Source organism: Zonotrichia leucophrys, chromosome 3, assembly GCF_028769735.1.
Source record: "Zonotrichia leucophrys gambelii isolate GWCS_2022_RI chromosome 3, RI_Zleu_2.0, whole genome shotgun sequence".
Lineage (NCBI taxonomy): Eukaryota > Metazoa > Chordata > Aves > Passeriformes > Passerellidae > Zonotrichia > Zonotrichia leucophrys.
Window position 1 is genome coordinate 10075329 of NC_088172.1, and position 18401 is coordinate 10093729.

Genomic DNA, 18401 nt, shown 5'->3' on the forward strand with positions numbered 1-18401 from the left:
TGTGTGGGAAGTCTTGATTCAGGATGGGTCTCGAAGAACCAAAAGGCAAAATACTTCCTGACTGTGCCTGAAAGAGAGACATTCAGAGGTCACATAGTTTGTGTCCCCCATATCTGTACAAATTATAGAATACAAAATACAGTTAAAAAATTACAGTTTGCTTAGAGGTTCACTGTAATTATTTATTCATCATATGTCAAAAATATCTGTGAAACCATAACCTTTAAATTGCTAATTTATCCAAAATGGATATTATTTACATGTGTACAGACAGAAAGGCTCACACAAGCTAGGGCAATATTGAATACCCATTAAGTTCTTGTACTACATTTTTAGGTGCCTCATTTCTGGTAGTTATGTGTGAAACCGATTTCAAAAAATTACCGCTAACCAAATAAACAATGCACAGGCTTCATGTTAAAATGTCCATCTACTAAAATTAAAGATTACTAAAAACTAAAGGTGTTCTTTCAAAATTGATTTTCAACTTTTTGTCTTTAGATTGTGATTAATTTAGATCAACTTTTTCAAAATGCATGTATACATCTTATGCATCCAGTTTGCTTCAATATTGCGAAGAAAAACAAAAGATATTTTGAGCTAATCTGTCAAAAAAATTACTTGAGAACTCTGCATTTTGAAACATAATTTATATCTAAATGACTTTTAGAGACACTCCTATACTGTTACATTTAAAAGCAGCACTTTAAGTCTTTGCTCAATATTAAGATTTGCTGCAATTTGCATTTTCAATTTATTAAGGGAATCTTCATGTAGAATTCTCTATTTTTAAAGGGTGTTTCTGAAATAGAAAACTCACATGCTCTTTCCTCCTAAAGATAAATAAGAGAGATGTATGAAATATATATGAGAAGCTGCAGAATGAGTTTTCTCCAAAGACAGTATAATAATTGATTTGATCTTTCCTATCCTAAATAATACTATATAGCAACGAATAAAACTGAAGAGGGTGCATTGAAATGTAATTTCCATAATGTTTTCCTCTTCACATAAACCTTTTATGATTAATGAGTGGAACTAGCATCCATGTTTGGAAAGATTTCCATTTTCTTGTGAATAAATTATCAGGGCTCAGCTTCATAGCTTCAGAGGCATCTGCATTGAGAAGTGCTTCACAACCAGGCATTACATGGAATACTTAATACAGAACTTCAGGGAAAAGCCTCGGAAAATCTCTTCCTTTAATTCACTGGTGCTGAGATCCTGGGCCCAGGATATGGGTAGGATCTTTGAAATGTTCTGTTGTTTATGTCTGACATTAGCAAAATAGTTTGCCTCAATTATTTACTGAACAGTGACACACCCATACAGAACAGTATGTTTAATCACTAACTTTAAGATTCTTCTTTCTATTTTAGACATTAACACCATCAGCTTAGGGAGCTGCTATTCCAACTCCCCTTTAGAAGAATCCTGAAAACAGGGTTTGGCAAGTGCACCAAGTGAAATTCCTTGTTTGGAATGGTGGTGCTTATATAGCACTAGCAGTTATAGAACCAGGTTTTCAAGGACGAGTATTAATCAAAATTATATTAGAACCTACATTTTGAGATTATATTTAACTGCAGGGGCAATGAGGAACTGATGATTGCCACAATCTCTATGAATGCAGGATCCTGAATTAGCACAATTAGTCATAACAAATTTCATAATGCTTGCCTGTTTTTAAACATACTGCCTAGTCTTATTATTATCGACCATATAATTTTTAACTTGTATGGAAGTATAATTGCTTTATGTTTTTTCATTACCTTGGTTTTTAATATTTTCATTTACCTCAAGAAGCTTTCTGATATACAAAATTATTAATAACAGTCATTAACCTTTACTCAGGAGAATATTCATCCAAGCTCAAGTGCATGGGCTAATACAAATTACTAAATACAGAGCCATTTCCACCATTTTCATTTTGTTTAGACATTTAACTTGTCCATTTCAGAAAGAAGATTATGCAATATGCAAACACAACAGCAAATCTGATAAGAAAGCAAGGAAGGCAGGCAGTTTCTGTCCTGCTACATTTTATCTCAAAAGAATGTTGAAGAACTGAGATAATTTCCCTCACAGGGAGGATGAATGATAAAAAAATATATTCAGCATTGTGAATACAGAGAAGAGAGCCTGTATGTGAGGCGAAGGGGTAACTCCCGTTTTCCTTTTCCTGTTCAACTAAAGACATCTCGTTTCACCATCAGCACCAATGTTATAATCTGACCTGTCTGAGCTATCACTGCAGCTCTTAGAAATCACTTCAGAGGGCTCAGGATTTACTTACATGATACAAGAACGGCTCTCACTTTTACCTAGAAAGACCAGTCTTTTTATAAGGTCTTGTTTTTAATAACACCTCTCAAAGAGTATATGACCAAAATAATTATTTATCCTTTTTTACATCAGTGTGCAATTAGAGGAGATGGGACGCTCTTTACTTGAAGGAAAAGGAAAACAGTTTTATATTCGTTTAAAGCAGCTCATAACCTTGGTTTGTGTATTTGATTGCCATGAGAAGGCAGGCTGGGCCCAGCCCGAGGGGCTGCGGTCACCTGCGTGGCTCCGGCGGTAACTCTGCTGTGTCCATCTCTTTTGTGGCCGCGGCGGCAGTGGACGGACAGTGGCAGGAGTGGAGCTCGTGGAGCCAGTGCTCGGTGACCTGCTCCAATGGCACCCAGCAGCGAAGCAGGCAGTGCACGGCGGCGGCCCACGGCGGCTCCGAGTGCAGAGGGCCCTGGGCCGAGAGCCGGGAGTGCTACAACCCCGAGTGCACCGGTGAGTAGCGAGCGGCTGCGCCCGGCTGCGCTCCCTCCGCGCTGCAGCGGGGCCTGCAGGGCGGGCCTGGCCTCAGCGGGCTGCGAGGGGCAGGGCAGCTGCTGGGGCTAAAGTCACTGGCTACAACACAAGAAGTTTCATGTCAACATAAGAGTAAGAACTTCTTTACACTGAGGGTGGCAGAGCACTGAAGAGGCTGCCCAGGGAGGCTGTGGAGTGTCCCTCTCTGGACACATTCAAAACACGCCTGGAGGTGTTCCTGTGCCACTTGCTCCAGGTGACCCTGCCTTGGCAGGGGTGGTGGACCACAAGATCTCCAGAGGTCCCTTCCAACTCTAGCAGTTCTGTGATTCTCTGAGTCCTATGGCCTCATTCATATTTACTTGATAATGAAAAAAGCTGGAGAACGTGCCCTGAAAGGCTGCACGAAGGCTGCACATCAACTTTTTGGTGTAATTGCTCTTTGAAGGACATTCAGCAGTTTTAGGCAGGTATTTTTGAAGCCTAAAGTACCTAAGTTTTTCATGAACCTAGAAAGTAAATATATGTGAACTGATTCCCTTTTAGGCTGAGACTACTTCATGATCCTCTGACAGTGCAAAAGCAGCTTTTCCGGGTGTTTAGATTCTATATGGACTTACCTTTGAGCCTCATTTGCTCTGTGAGAACATGTAAAAATCAAGGTCTTAAAATATCACATGCAAAAATGTTTTTACTTAGTTTCTTTTAAGGGTACTTAGGCATATTTTAAATGTGTATTGTTACTGTACAACAGCACTATACAAATCAGTTTTAAAAAAGTAATTCTCCATTATGATTGTTGTCATATCACCGCTGTAATTATATTTTTCCAAACAGCAAATGGCCAGTGGAACCAGTGGGGCCACTGGAGTGGCTGCTCCAAATCCTGTGACGGTGGCTGGGAGAGGCGGATAAGGATCTGTCAAGGTGCTGCTGTGACTGGGCAGCAGTGTGAAGGAACTGGAGAGGAAGTTAGACGCTGCAGTGAACAGAGGTGTCCTGGTGAGATGAAAATACAATTGCTGTTATTATTTACACTACAACAGGGCTTATTTTTATGGGCAGCCTTAGGAAAGATGAGATCAATGTCTGTGGAGTAATAGCCATAAGGAGCTGTATCTGGCCTTGCTTTAGACAAGTCACTGCTGGTTTTCTCAGTAGATTTCTGTTTATGCAGCTAAGTGGAAATGAGCCCTATTAGACGTATGAGCAATGCATCAAGTTTTGAGCAAAGCAAAATGCCGTAGTAAAAATAGTTATAAAAAATACTTGATTGCCTAGGAATGCCTATAGTATTTGGAGCAGGAACAATTTGCTACAGAAAATCTCTTTGAATGCACTGTATCTGAGAATATCAGGGCTGTTTTTGTAATCTGGAATTCCTTTTATCTAATATACAAGTGACATCTCTTAAGCATTTGGGGTAAATTCTAGTGCAGTAAAAATAAGAGATAAAGTGAGCCTTACCATAGTGTAGAGAGTGAATGAATGGATATGTGAGCCACATTTTATAAAACAGGGAAAGTAACTGAAAGACACATCCTTCTATTATTAAGCATTAATATAATGCTTAAATATCACTTTTTTAATATAACGCTTTGTATCACTCTTTACTTTGCCCTCCCAACAGATTTAAGTCTTTCCCACTAAAAGCCAATAAAAGTGTATTTTTGAGCTTCTTCAAAAATGATGAATAAAGAAGAATATCTGGTGAATCAGATAGTATTTATCATAAACACACATTGTTCTAAAATAAAAGAATGTGTTGTTGGATAGGTGAAAGATAAAAAATAAGTAGTTAGTCAGGAGGGTAGGATGTTTTAGCCATCCACTTGGGAAATTATACAATCTGAACTGCAAGCCAGGAAGCAGGAAAAAATCAATCTAGCAATCTGACTTCTGGACATTTTTGCTGGCTGTGTTCTCTGGTGGTCAGAGAAGGACTTAAATGGCAGGGATGCTTTGGGTCAGGAAATGAGATGTGAATTTTATGTTATCGCCCCTGTTTTTCATAGGGGGCATATTGATCCCTTGACAGACATCAAGGAACAGTTTTCAAGGTACTTGCAGGAACTATTGGTCTCATTGCATTTGAAGAACAACAAGAAGACTATTTGTAGTTAGAAAGTTATAATACTATACTGTAGAAGTTAACTGAATTTAACTTGCTTTTTAAATGATCTCTTTAATTTTAATAAAAATTTCATCATTTGAAAAGCAGTACAAAATAGTATTTGTATTGGATTCCTAAGCAAACTAATTTCCATGGGTAATGCAGCCTTCCTCTATAAAGCACAACACTAATAGAAGATTAATATGAATCTTCTCAATAAGCAGTCAGATGAACTAGATGCTGCTTATAAAACCATTCTTGAAATAATTTGCATTTGTGTATTTAAAAGTAAAACCATACTGCTGCAGTCCAATTTTCAAAGGTTGCCACCTGCTGTTAATAAAATATTTTACAGATGTATTTACAAGTCAAATGCACACAGAGCTTTATTTGCCATTTGGTGAAGTTATTTATTTACTTGATTAATTTCAGATTAGATTTAGTGTGCTTATAGAAACTCTAATCTGAAGCACCTTTTAATAAGCTATGCTTGTGCAGACTATTAGACATGAATTACAGATTTATTTGCCTCTAGACTGACATTTACTGAAGTCTCAGATTTAAATGTAGAGATAATTTAACAAAATTTTATAAAATTATATACAAATTACATTCTATAAAGAAGTAAAATTGGAAAGTACTACACAGAGTTGTTCAAAGTATAAGAAAATTTCATTATTTGTATGCGTTTCTTCCTAGCCCTGAAATAGCTCAGAAAAGCTATTTTTGTCTCACTAGTTTCTTGTTCTATGTAAGCCACTAAACAGTGTGAGAAAACTATAATGTTGATCCTTTTTCTTGTATTAAATACAAGAATAAAACAAGATCCTCAGGTGTGTAGAACCATGTAATATTTTTGTTAAGGGTATGAAGCTGCACTTGCTTGTATCACCCAGAGGTCTGTTGACTTACAAAAAGTTAAATTATAGCTGCTTTAAATTGTGCAAGGAAAAGGCTAATAAAGCCTTTTTCTATTATAGTGACTGATGTTAATAAGATACTTTGCAAACAGAGTGCTTACTTGATAACTGAAAATAATGTGTGGACAGGGTGTAGTTTGTGTTCTGCATTATCTGAGTATTATATGAAATTTTTTCATAGTTTCTCAGTGCTTCCCTTCAAGTGGCTGGGGCACGAACTGAATTCATTTCAGCAGCACTAAGAGAGGCAGACTCAGAAGTGCTGTCTGTGAGCTGAGGGTATGAAGTGACGCAGAGTCCCCAGGCAGGTGCAGAGGAGAGCTGCTTTATTGCAAATTCCTGGCCTTTTAAAGCAATTAGCCAGTTATCAGCTACATAGATTAAAATCATAGCAAATATAATTCAACCAACCTCCATGCACCACGATGTGAACACACCATGGTTACATAACTTGTTTTTCCACCTCTAAATCAGCTGAGTCACTTTCCCGTAGTCCTTTTCTGCTTAGCCAAAGTAGCAGGCCTGAGCCATGATTTTACAAGGCCTTCACTTTGTAAGGTTTTTTCTATGTGCAACAACTATCTGAAAACTGTTTTCTCAAAAAGCTTGGTTTCTGAACAAATTTTGTGCATCTTTCTTTGTGATTTGTTTATATTCACATCTATAAATTTTAAAACTTATTTTCCTTCCATTGTGTAATAATCTAGGAATGAAAAACAAAGATCTGAAGACATTTTGGGTTCAGTTATTGCTGCTCTGTTGCATCCCAAGTGTCTTAAGTTAAACCTCACTCCTAGTAGGTCAGCACTACTCGGCACTCAAAATATTTTTCCGTGAAGGATAACTTCAGAAAATTGGAAGCAAATCAGAGAAAGTAAAGAATGCTTCTATATTTGGTAAACAGCTAGTCACTCAGGAGTCACAGCAGAAAACTTACACAAGATGAATGAACACTATATCTGTCCCATTAGAATAATGGAGACAGCTAGATAACAAAAGAAAATGCATCTGATAAGGAGTTGCATGGCAAGATGATCAGAAACTTGTAGAAGATTGTATAAGAGAAATAAGGCAATTTCCACCAAATGTGACAGTAAAAATGAAGAGATGGGACAACCAAAACCAAAGTGCAGCACTATACAGGGTAGAAGACTCCTGTAAATTTATTTTTATAAAAATAGGACTATGTTCCTATGACAGCCAGAAGAATATATCATGTTTCAACAATACAGTATTGGTTTCCAGAAATACCTAATTTCCCAGTATTTAAATGTATATTACCTCTATATTTGTTTCCAATATTGTTTTACCTAGATTTTACTCAAAAAAGCTTCTCAGCATTTATACTACTGAAAATATAAGCATGTTTTCAGTAGTATAAAGCCTGATATGGGGGTACTTTAGACCAAAGTATAACTGAAAAGAGTGCTAGACTATCTTGTTAGCTAACAGAAAGACAAGAGTGCACAACAACCAAAGATTGAGTGATCATTTCCCGCCAATGATGGAAGTTTTTTTTTTAAATAGATAAGACAGAATAGGAGAAGGGAGAAGATTCAAGTAATTCAAATGATACTGAGCTAAATAATAAAATAAAAGCTTTGGGGAGTTTTTTTGTCTCCGATTACAGCAGTATTCTATAAGACATCCAAAAGCTTTTTTCCTGTTGCCTTTGTTTATGATAATTTTGCCTGGGGCATTGAATTAGGATTCAAAAGAGGAGCTGTAGTTCTACCATCATTCGAGCTGCTGTGTGCTGTAGGCTCACTTGTCTCACCCTTTTGTTACCCTCTGCCATATTTGTGATCTGCCTGTGTAGATGGTAGACTCTGTGAGACCACATGTGTCTCTTGCTTTGTGTGCTGTCTGAGCTTCCACAGATCCCAATGGGTTGATTGCCTCTGGGAGATGCACGTCTTCTCTCCATAATGTCAGAAGAAGACTGTGCTTCTAGACCACTGACTTTGTTGAATATTTGTGCTTAGGTGGGATGAATACAGCTCTGTCTTTACAGGGGTGTAGCGTGGTACATTTGAGTGCATGCTCTGAGTGGGAAGATGCTGGTGATTCACATCAAGAGTTTCCCAATGATAGCAAATTTTACTTCAGTATTTGCTATTTGCTTCTAATTTCTGGTAGTTTTCTATGACTTTGTACAGCAAATTCATATTTACCTGTGGGTGTGTTATGAATTAATTGTGCCATAGTTACAGAAATACTTGAACTGGTTCTGAGGATCAGCAAGGCTTTTTAAGTCAGATATAGCGTGCCTGTAATGCCTCCATGAGCGACATTGGGTTGCAGCCTCGCAGATGCTTTAATGTGGGCGAATGCCTTATGAGTAAGCTCTGCCAGATAGGTTTGAGCTTTGGGAAGAAGGAGTTTGTTTTTATCTGCAGCATTCCTTGATCCTGGTACAAGGCATTAAAAGGCCAAGAGTCAGCCAGAGACCAGGAAAAGGGCTTTGCCTGGGCTAAGCAAAACTTCTTCCAAGTTCCAGCTGCTCCCATACCTCTTTCCTGATGACTCAAGGTCTTGGGAGTGCCTTTTACTTTTGAACACAGCACACAAGTGCACCGCTTATTTCCAGCACTAGGTCGAAGTTTCAATATAATCTTAAGTTCTGAAAACTTTAATTCAAAAGCACACTAGTACCCTTCCAAATAGATGGGAAATCTCTGATACTACCTGAGGCTTGCTAATGTGAAAGAGAAAATATGGTGCATATAGATGTATTTATATATATTTTTTTAAAGCAAAAAATCTCACATGTAACATTCAGTATGTGGAGAGAAGAGTTTTAGTTCTGAGAATCAGCACCTAAAGTGCTGATTAGTGAACACAACACATTTGAAATGGCCACAGCTGCATAACAAATATAGTTCTCACAGAGCTATAAGCTCTGGCAAATTTATGTAATTTATAATATAACCTCCTTATTATGTTAATTTACGCTCCTCAAAACAGAACATTTCTTTTGTTTATAAGGTCATAATAGAATGGTAATTGCTTTTGCTTATGTCACCAGATGGCTTATGTTTATCAAAATCTGTTTTTTCCCAGTGTATCACTGTCCTGATGCATTCACTCTGTGGGCATATCTGAAGCAGGGCTAGTATTCTAGATTATGGATTTCACTGACTTTCTTTGGGTTTTGCCATTAATGGATCTCTTGCGTTTTATGCAGCACCAACTGTCTTGATTTACGATTCAGGAATGCTGATGGTGAGGCAAATTTAGCAAGCAATTTTTCTGCCCAACTGTGATTCATATTAGTATTACTGAGCCATCTGCTAGGTATTCTTTGTCCTCTACAAAAAGAGGGTACAGCTTTGTGCAAAAGTCTACTCAGTTCCCTTGCTCACACTTCCGTCAGCAGAAGTGCAAAACAGGGAAGATGGACGATTTTGTGGGGTAGATAATGGGATGGGCAAAATCTGTAGTCTGTTCCTGCCTCTGCTAGAGATTTCCCATGCAACCATGAGTGAATCATTGAATTGCTTTCTGCCTTATCACACCATCTGCTAGGATGTATTTCCTTTCTCTTTTCTTTTTTCTTGTTTTGTAACCACTTTGCTGTAATACAGCAGGGTTACTTTTAATTTTTTTTCTGGAAATACATTTAATAATAAATAATTCTTAATTTTCTCCACTGAACTTGGAGTGAGTTAGATTGCATTAACTAACATGTCAGTAATGTGAGTTGTGAGATGACTACAGCCAGATGTTTTCTGTGCTAATCTAATTTACTCAAAAATCATAAACTGGAATATACACTAACATATAAAGAGCAAGAGGAATCTGCTGTTGTGACCATGTGAAAATAAAACATGAAGCGTTTGCTGAAGTTTATTTTTCCCCATGCAGTTCTGTTAGTACAAAATTGTGACAATATTTTTCCCTTTAAATGGTATTGCAATAACCAGTAAAAGGTTATTTTGCTTTATAGACATTCAGTCTCACATTATTGACTATACTTTCTTAATTACCAGCTTGTACTGAAACACATTTCAAAGAAATAGCCTGGTTTTATAATATCCTTCAGAATACACAATTCTCATTTAGCACCTTCAGCACATTTAATGTTTCAACTATCTTTTCAGAACTATTTCTTTTGCGTAAAGATTAAATTTTAGAAAAATCTTTACAAATTTTAGTTTAAGATTAGCATTATAACTTATCACAGTTTAAGTCTCATCATCTTCTGTTGGTTTCTTAGTGCTATTGATCAAAATAGAGCAACAAGTAAAGAGTCAAACCTGTTAACATTGTAACTACAACCTAAAAAGTGCTTGCTTGCTGGGGAGAATAAAGCCATGGGTTATATGAAGTAGATACTGTCACAAAAACAGATATGCAAAATTTCAGGCTTCTCATTTTTTTACTTCAAACTTAAAATTAACCCAAGTTATGTTAACATAAACATCTCAGGGAAAAGTAGGATGAAATGGAGCACTTATTTTTCTGATATAAAATATGTTAATGTTTCTATTTAAATTCTCATTTGCAAATGACAGCGCCTTATGAAATATGTCCTGAAGACTATTTGATGTCAATGGTGTGGAAAAGGACCCCAGCTGGGGACATGGCATTCAATCGATGTCCTCTCAATGCCACAGGTACAGTACTACTTTGAAATTTTATGATGATAAAAAGGGGAGAAATACTTTGCTTTGTGTCTTAGATAAAGTATTACTGGACTCATATAAATATGCATATATATGAATATATCTGCATAAACAACACACATTGACTTATGCATGTCCATGAAGATATACACATGTACACATGACGTCTCTTACAGCTTACATATATGCATGGGTCTGTGATGTATGCACTTTTGTCTGTATATATACATATGTATACACGTACATGTGAGCATTATAGCCACAAAGAAAAAGCTGACAAGAAATCAGTTTGACTGGATCTATCAGGCAAAGTGATGAAAATGAGGGAGAACATAAAAATCTTTTTAATTAAGGAAACACTGCTGAAAAGCAATCAAGTAAACATTGAAATGTGTTTCAGGATCTTATAGTACTCTCTATATACTGATGATCATTGCATGAAATTGTTTCTGTGTGTGCCTTTAAAATAGCACGGAATATAGATTGAATAAGGTTTATTCTTTCCAGTTGCTCTCACTTATATAAATATTTTCTAACTCTTTTGTGTCTTACAGGCACCACTAGCAGACGCTGCTCTCTCAGTGTTCATGGAGTGGCCTTTTGGGAACATCCAAGCTTTGCTAGATGCATATCAAACGAGTACAGACACTTGCAGCATTCAGTAGGTGCAAAGTCAGCTTTAGTACTTGCTCTGTTTATTCATTACTTATCATTGGCGTAAAAAAGAAACTTACTTTTTTGCTCTCAGGTTTCTCTTAAGCAATACCAAGAGGAAAACAGATCTGAGAAAGAATAATTTATGTTAATGGATATTATTTTGATCTTGTATAATGCTGGTGTTTGTGAAATAAGCCTTGTCCTACTGTAGAAGTGGAAAAATGAATCAGATTCCCTTCTTTCATGTCTGCTGCATGAAATTTTTATAGGGGTCAGAGGCAAGACATATTTTAGTTTATTAGAAAATGAGATTTACTGGAAGAGCAACTTGCTGAGAATTCTGTAATACTGTGTATTCTTTAATTGCACAGTAGGAAGCCAGGAATGTTTCTTTTTGCTCTCAAATTTAGAACTTCACATTTGAATGTAACAATAGGAAATGATTATAGGGTAAATCTATCGCAGTGTCTTGGAAAAGGTAAAGTAGCTCTAGATGAAGAAATACTATGTGAGTTTTTTTCAAAAAGCCTAAAAAAAGTTTCTTTGCAAAGCATAGGCATTATACAATTATGCGCTGCCTAAACATGTTTATTTGGATAGATGTAATACATAATGTATATTGCTTTATAAATGTATTGCCATTATTTATGTTAGGTATATTAGGTACCCTCTATGTCCCTAGCTGAGGCATTCAGTCAGGTTAATACTATAGTGGGAAATGAGCCTTTGAAGATTCTCATGGACAATGGGTTTCCCTGCATGATCTATTCTACTGACATTCTTATTACTGCATCCTTTTGCAAAGGCCACTGCTCCGTTTATCATTCAGCAGCAGCACACTAATACAGCTCTGTGCTTCATAACTTCCCAACTTCTCAACCAAGTGCAACACTTCTGTAACATGTTTAAAATTCTTTGGTGGCTTGAAAAGCAGTAGCCTGACTGCCAGTTCTCAAATCTGGATTGCTACTTAGAGGAGATTTTGATTAATTCCTTTGAGCTGCATTTCTGTTTTGTTAGACCCAATTTATTTGAGGCTCGAGATTCAGTTTCAGAGTAGGCCAAAGCAAGAATTATTTTTAAGATAGGACAGAATAGATTGTCAAAGGAATTTTCCCCACCACACAGAAGCTTCTATTTTACACAACTGCCTGCATGTTTATCTCTCCCTTTAGTGTTCACGCTCAAAAACCACGTTAAGTTGGCTGTAACAGTTTTGCATTTAATAATTTCATATTTTATTCTGTTGCAGCAATTTCATTTGTTAGGTCTATGCTAGTTTGCAGCTCAAACTATGCTGAATGCTGTTTCATGCTATTCAGTGGTTTGACTTACCTGCCTTTGGTAGGCACTGGTAATTTTCCAAGAACCGCAAGTCTGACTTGTTGGACAAAAGACATTTCTAACCTAGAGCAGATTTCTCTTTTTTTCTAGATTTCCTTTTTTTCTGCCAAAGAACATTTAAAAATTGGTAATGCTTTTTTAAAATTACAGAAGCACCTAAACATATCTTTTTCCTGCACAAAATTTAAGTCTGGTTCATGTGCATACAAATTAAAGTGGACTTCTTTTACACTTGGGAACTGTTCACAAGGAAAATTAGTCTGTCTTACATCTTTCTGCTTCTCAAAGTGAACAACGCAGTATATTTAAAGAATCGGAGAAAATAGAGGTAAAGACCTATAAGGTCATTGCCCAGCAAATGTAGGCTTGTCCCCCCACGATACATATGTCAGCTCCATAAATCCCTGAAAATAGGGCTTTATAAGGAAGCTGCTGACAGACGGTGTTGCTATAATAAATATGTGTGCTTATGAAAGCATGTATGAGTTGTCACAGTGTGCTTAACTTACCGATAAAGTTATTTTACCAATGCAGACCAGGAATAGAGTGGGGTATCACTCAGTTCTCTGAATATTTCCATAAAATCTTAGCTGAATCTCTTTCATTTATTGTCTGAAATATATAAAAGAAAATCAGATGCACAGTCTTCAAAAAAATGATGTTCCTGAAGCTGATATAAAGCAGTTTTATATTTATATATATTTCAATATTATAAATATTTAATACATTAAAGCATAGAAGACAGACAAGTCCCTGTCTTTATGCCCTCCAATCAAGCTGCTTATGATCTAGAACCAGAAATCACATAGCAGAATTCACATGATGTTTTACCTAAGAAAATATTATCTATAGAAAAATGTTCAGTATGATTGGAGCCAGAGAAGATTTCCTTGGCCATAGACCCTGCTAACCTGGCTACACAGGTGCTGAACTGGAAGCTTATAGTTGTACTAGTAAATAAACTTAAGCTTAAAAGCCATCCTTGTAGTCATCTGCACAGTTTAACTGTGTATGTGTTAGCATGCTCCCTGACCATTTCAGACCACACCAGTGAGCACTCTCCCAAAGAATGCCTGCCACCCTTTGGAGCATAGCATAGCTGAGAGGCCATTGTCAGCAGGCAATAAAAACATGATTTTCTGGGACAGAGGAGGGATAGAAAGTTTAAAGTGAGAGAACCACAATTCTTTGCTATATATAGTGTAGAATTTTACCACATAACCACAGGTAATTGACTCCTGACGACTGTTCCCTTACTGTATATAACTACTGTAGATTCACTGCCTCACACACAAAGCTTCTTGTATTTTTACAGTTTTCTCTATTACTCACCCGGAATTGACATGGGACAAATTTCAACCCTTAGAGAAGCTGATACCCAGTTAGTGCTGTGTGGTCTTCAGCTTGACTCAAGACTTGTACTGAGACCAACATGGTAGCTCTGTAAATCATGCTAGAATGGCACCATGTTTTAATCTTAAAATCCATTTGAAAGTCTGTTTGTAAAGATGGAAAGTCATTAAAGCTAAAAATACACCCATAATATTAAAGATAATATACTTTGCTCGTAATCCCCAGCGCCATGAATAACAAGACTTTTTCCAGTCACTTACAGAATGTGTCAGGCAGAATTACTGCCTCTACTGCATGCCTTGGCACTTCAGGTGTAGGTTATGGCACCTCAGAGGAAAATGGGTAGAGTTACATTGTCTGGACTTGTGGACCACTTTTTGATACATATATCAATATTATGCTTAATATTCTATTGCAACAGTTTCAGAATAATTCCCAGTCTTAAATTAATATATGTCCTCAATATATTTTTGAGATGAGTCTGTACTACATCTGAATTTCTTGTTGATGGAGAACTGAGACCACTTTTAAGCAGGAAATTTATCTCAAGTCTTCTGAATTATTGCCTAGCCACTCTTCCTTCTTAATGTTCCTACATGTCCATGGGACAACTCAGGAAATTCCTGGCATAGTAAAAATATAACAAACACAAAGCCTCTAAAGAGACTATGTACTTGAACATGATGAAATAGTAGAGGGATATGGTTTGACTTGTGGAGATCCACACTCAGTTTATGTCTTTCAAGGGCACCGTGTCCTACATGATAGGAGTTTGAGGTAGAGCAGTTTAAGAGAATTATGAATGTCAGCTGTGTTACAAATGTACAGCCTGTACTTCTGTTAGTTTATTTTACCTCGTGCACTGTGGTACAGGTTCCTTTTAAAGCTAGGGATGATAATTAGATTTCTTTGAATAACAGAACCAATTAGTCATGAACATTTTATCCTATGTTTGGTACAAATCAATCATCAAATGAATTCAACAAATACTGTTTGACCAGCTTTTACAGCTGGTTGACTAATAAGAAAATTTATTCACTGAACATATTAAGGGACAAAAATGCCCAAATCCATGAAATAAACCTTTAGAAAATTATTTGCTTAACTGTAATAATAATATGTAAAGAACCTAGTTAGGATTATTCTCTCTAAAGCACTATAAGTGGAAAATTCAGAGTGATAAATAGGTAGACTGCCTCCTGGACCTAGTGGATCAAGCAATAACTTGATGAGCAGAAAAAGAAACATCACAGATCATATACCAATTTTTTTTCTGGTTTTCTTGCATTGTCCTGATGTGCTTGCAGTGTCTGCAGCTTTGCATTAGTAAAACGTTCTTAGTCAAGCACGTTGTCTTGAGTCTGTTACCAATCATTGTAGCTGAGAAGAATCTTTTGCCCAATTATGTGCATGTTTTTAAATGTATTCTTAAGAAAGAGGGGATTACGACAAGAAGTCCCAACTGTATTTTTTATTGTGGATGTAAATGAAGTAAAGTCATAAGGTTTAATAAACTCTAGTGGCAGAGGATATCCTTTCTTCACTTCCTTCTGGAAAGTTCTTCATCACATACTGATCACCAGCGTTTTGTTAATAGTGAAGAAATTCCTTCTTTCTTAAATTCCAGATTAAATTATCAGAATTTGGAGGATTTTTCCTTTCTGTAGGACAGACATAATTTGGGTTTTCAGACCATTTTACCAAATCAATTCCTTCTATAGCAGAATGTTATGGACTGTTATGTTCTGTTAATAGCAGAAGTTATGGACCTTGCTGAAGCCTATTTTCTCTTTCTACCCTTGGCCTATAGTTTCATTTTCTGAAAACTTAACTACTTCAGTCTAGCATATTTTAATCTCTTTAAAGTGTATCTGTTGCTGGCTTAATGGACTGTTATATGTAGAAAGGCAAATTAGATGATGATCTAATGACCCAAACTTAGTCTGTATAATATTACGAAGTATGTTCCTCATTGCTCATTATCTTCTTTTGATCTGGAAGCAGAAAATTATGTGCCTAATTATTTCATATAGAATTGTGTACTTTACCCAATACTTGGCTAGTCTGGACTGATGTCTTCTGAGGTGTGGTTTGAGGTTCTTTTTACTTTATTTGGATAAATAGGGTAAAATCCTTCCTGAGACTTAGAAATTTTGTTTTTACTGTGTTTATGAATGGCTGCAGGACCAATAATAGAATCAGTGATTAGGACCCCACAGGCCAACTTCAGATGGTACCCAAGAAATAAATGCCTCAAATAAGATTACATTTTGCTTTCATACACTCTAGAAGCCTACCAAATTTGGTATGGTGCAAGCAATAATACTAAGAAGCAAGACCTCAGAATTAGGATCAGTCTACATTATCATTCTTCCAAGAAGCATAAATAAAGAATTCTTCATGTATTCTTAATACAGTGTGTGGGTAATAGCCACCTAAATTAGAGAAAAACACAGCAAAATAAACAAAACTATACTAAACTAAACTAAATAAACAAGAAACCACTCAATTCATCCCCAACTGTCCAAAATCTAAAAACAGGAAAGAAAATACTTGAAGGAGGACTAATGAAAAAAATTAAAATGAGATTCAAATAGTTAGGTGTGGAAGAGCAATGAGATTTCACATTTTATGAGCTTTCTAGGAATTGAATACTTAAGCTTTTCTGACCATTTTTAATAAAAACCATTAATACATAAAATCTTACCATGGAGCTTTAGAAATTGATTTTGTGAAAATTGAGGAAATTCTTGAATACACAGGTTATTTCTTTTTTCTCCTCTGTTATGCACTCAAACTAAGCAATAGGATTTATTGAATTACAATCATACTGAAATAGTCCTTTTGCCTAAAGTGATTTTTCCTCTACATGTCTTTTGCATGGTCTAGTTTGGAAGAGATTTGAACTGCACTCATAAATAACGATGAAGACTAAACCTGTTATCAAGAAACTTTGCTCCTTAAAGACATCTCCAGCAGCATCGGAAAATCTCTACTAATACAGACCCTTTTGTAAACCTGTGTAGCACAGTTTTCATGCCTAGATCATGAAATTCTGTATTTAGTTTCTGTGATAAAAATAAGGCAATACTTTAATAGAATCATAGGATGGTTTGGGTTGAAAAGGATCTTAAAAAACATCTAGTTCCATTCCCCCTGCCATAGGCAAGGCGCATTTCAGAACTCAGGTCCTTCAGAGCTCCATCCAACCTGGCCTTGAACACCTCCAGGGACAAGGAATCCATGCCTTCTCCAGGCAACTTGTTCCAGTGCCTCATCACATTCACAGTAAAGAATTTCTCCCTAATATCTAATCTAAATCTACCCTTTGAACAGTTTGAAGCTGTTCCCACTTGTTCTGTCACTACATGTTCTTGTAAAAAGATACTGGAAGGCTACTATAAGATCTTTCTAGAGCCTTCTCTCCAGCTGAATAATCCCAACTCTCTCAGCCATTCCTCATAGGGCTGGTTCTCCACCTCTCTGATCATCTCTGTAGCCGTTCTCTGGACTAACTCCAACAGGTGTATGCCCTTCTTATGTTGGGGGTCCCAGAACACAGTGCCACTTTTGGTGATATAACACCTAATATAACATGCTTTCATGCCAAATGGGCTGCTTTTTATCAGAAAGTCGAAAAAGTAAAATATCTCTTAACTCTTGGGAGTTAGGAAGTAAAAATCTACATATGAATAACTACATTGATGTCAAAATACTAGCACTTACAAAGGAGCATGGGAAGTTGTGCAGGTGAATCTTTACATACCAAACTAATAATATAGCCATAAAAATGCATTTCTTCTGCTTCTGCTCATACTATAATTTTGTTTCAACTTTTTCCACAGCAGTGTTATTCACAATTTTGCAAGTGCTTGGCTAAAATATAATTTGATAAAAAGAGCTTTGAGGTGAATGATGATTTGCTCAGCTGCAGCTCATTAGAGATGATTTTGTTTTTCCAAATTATATTACAAGGGCAGCGTACCAGCCTGTCCATGTACTTCTCACTGAAATGACTGCTGTACTCTGAGGAATGAAAGGCTTCCTACTAAAAAATTTACAGCTCCTTTTTTTTGCTAGTTTAGTGCTTCATTTCTTTTTATATAGCCACGGAGCAAAGCAGCCAGGCTTAGTTTTATAGATTTGAATGCAGATGCCTCAAAACCAACATTTTTCTTCTTCCTCAGTCTATACTTATATTGGTATATGCCAGCTATTCCTCTTCACCTTCACAGATTTTCATAGGCAGGGGTGTCAGTATATGATCTGCTTTCCTTTCCGTGATTCCCTTGTAAGGCCAGAATTTGCAGCTGTTTTGTCATTTCTGTTATCTTGTCTGCAGGATGACAAACTTTTATCTCATCAGAGAGCAACTGACCAAGAGATTGTGGCAACGGTTTTGTCCTGCCTCACTAACATTTTCCCATTTTACATAGAAGAAGATTAAAACTTAAGGGAAAAAAAGCTAGTCACTGTTAACTTGATGGTGAGGGCACTCTACAGGTGCCTGGAAGGAGGTCTCTTCTCCCAGGCAACAGGAGTGACAGGATAAGAGGAAATGACCACAAGTTGCACCAG

The 18401-nt window shown here is 36.6% G+C and overlaps 1 protein-coding gene across 10 annotated transcripts in view; it reads left to right on the forward strand.

Annotated features, from left to right (window-relative positions):
• The window catches only part of ADGRB3 (adhesion G protein-coupled receptor B3), a 445880-nt gene that overhangs the window by 192053 nt on the left and 235426 nt on the right, over window positions 1-18401 (forward strand). For all 10 annotated transcript variants that reach the window (XM_064707320.1, XM_064707325.1, XM_064707328.1 and 7 more), the window contains 4 exons: window positions 2623-2787; window positions 3646-3810; window positions 10359-10460; window positions 11024-11130. In XM_064707320.1, the coding sequence (XP_064563390.1) occupies window positions 2623-2787; window positions 3646-3810; window positions 10359-10460; window positions 11024-11130 (539 nt within the window). The remainder of the gene's footprint in view (window positions 1-2622; window positions 2788-3645; window positions 3811-10358; window positions 10461-11023; window positions 11131-18401) is intronic.